General features: G+C 29.7%; 1 protein-coding gene across 1 annotated transcript; it reads right to left on the bottom strand.

Annotated features, from left to right (window-relative positions):
* Positions 1–241: 241 nt before the first annotated feature.
* Positions 242–790, bottom strand: Tsp_13940 (hypothetical cytosolic protein). The gene is made up of 2 exons (XM_003368150.1): positions 530–790; positions 242–445 (listed from the first exon to the last, which is right to left on the bottom strand). Exons 1-2 carry the CDS (start codon positions 788–790, stop codon positions 242–244), a joined length of 465 nt encoding a protein of 154 aa, XP_003368198.1.
* Positions 791–1147: the final 357 nt, after the last annotated feature.

Raw genomic sequence — 1147 nt, 5'->3', positions numbered from 1 at the left:
ATATTTTGCATGAAGAGCTGCAATTTGATTTTAGCATGCTTACTTAATTATGTCTTATATTATGGCATAGTTTTTATATTTTAATACAAAATTTTAGCAAAACTTGAATTCACGTATTAATAGGTATGTATAAACTATAATGGTGCATTAGCTATATCAAGAAGCAGTTAGAAAAATGCTAACAGTTTTATTGTTTCTTACAGCATCATTTACACTTGCATTATAAATCATCATAATTCAATCATTTCTTTCCAATGCCGCAGAGCATCTGGATGTTCTTCACGGATTTCTGATGAAGTTGCACAGTTTTTTCATTTGTCTTCCTGACAATTATGTTGACCATTTCTACTGTAATAAGTGGCTTTGAAAGATCTGCTGGAACTTGAATCCCAGATACGTCTTTAGTTACAGCAAAACTTTCACGAACCACATTGTGAGACCGTGTCTGCATTTTGGATGGTACTGTTGTCGACCAAACACGTTCAAATGATGAAAAAAGAAAGGAAACAAGTAAAAAATGAAAACCCACCGAAAAAACAACCAATACAGCAAGAACCAATATATTAAAAGCACAATACAAGATTATAAGCAACATTAAAAAACATCTGCTTTTAACCATATGACAGATTTTATGCCAAACTTTGGAAAGGACGACAAAAAACAAAAAAACAAAATTTTTATTTACATCTTGTGCTGCTATAGCGATAAGACATATCATAGTGTGAGAAATGGTTGAAAATTCAGAGCCATAAATGTGGATAAAAAAATCAACAGTTGTTCCAATAAACATGAAAAATCATGCTGAAGTGAAAATTATTATTTTTTTAATGAAAATTGCTACAAACAACAGAGCGCGTGGAAAAACGTAAATCACCACATTTCTGAGTCTTGGTTTTTTGCATCTTTTGTCGCAGAGTTTCATAAAAATTAATTTTATTAAAGATTTATAATTATAGTCAGATAGAGCTAAGAGAGAGCTGTCTTTTAAAACAAATTTAATACAATTTGAGATTATTTTCAAGTAACACAAAGTATCATATAAGAACATACAAAATAGCATGCGCTTAGTAAAGATATACAAAATATGATTTTTTTTCTTTAGTATTCAAACGGCAGTTTTCATTAAATTCAATAAATACAATTTCAG

Source organism: Trichinella spiralis, assembly GCF_000181795.1.
Source record: "Trichinella spiralis strain ISS 195 chromosome Unknown Scfld2991, whole genome shotgun sequence".
Taxonomy (NCBI): Eukaryota; Metazoa; Nematoda; class Enoplea; order Trichinellida; family Trichinellidae; genus Trichinella; species Trichinella spiralis.
This window is presented reverse-complemented; position numbering and strand designations above follow the sequence as displayed.

Coding starts and splice junctions, on each gene's coding strand:
- Tsp_13940 (XM_003368150.1), bottom strand. CDS start 790: ATGTTTATTGGAACAACTGTTGATTTTTTTATCCACATTTATGGCTCT. Junction 446..529: donor CTGTATTGGTTGTTTTTTCG/GTGGGTTTTCAT, acceptor TCCAAAATGCAG/ACACGGTCTCACAATGTGGT.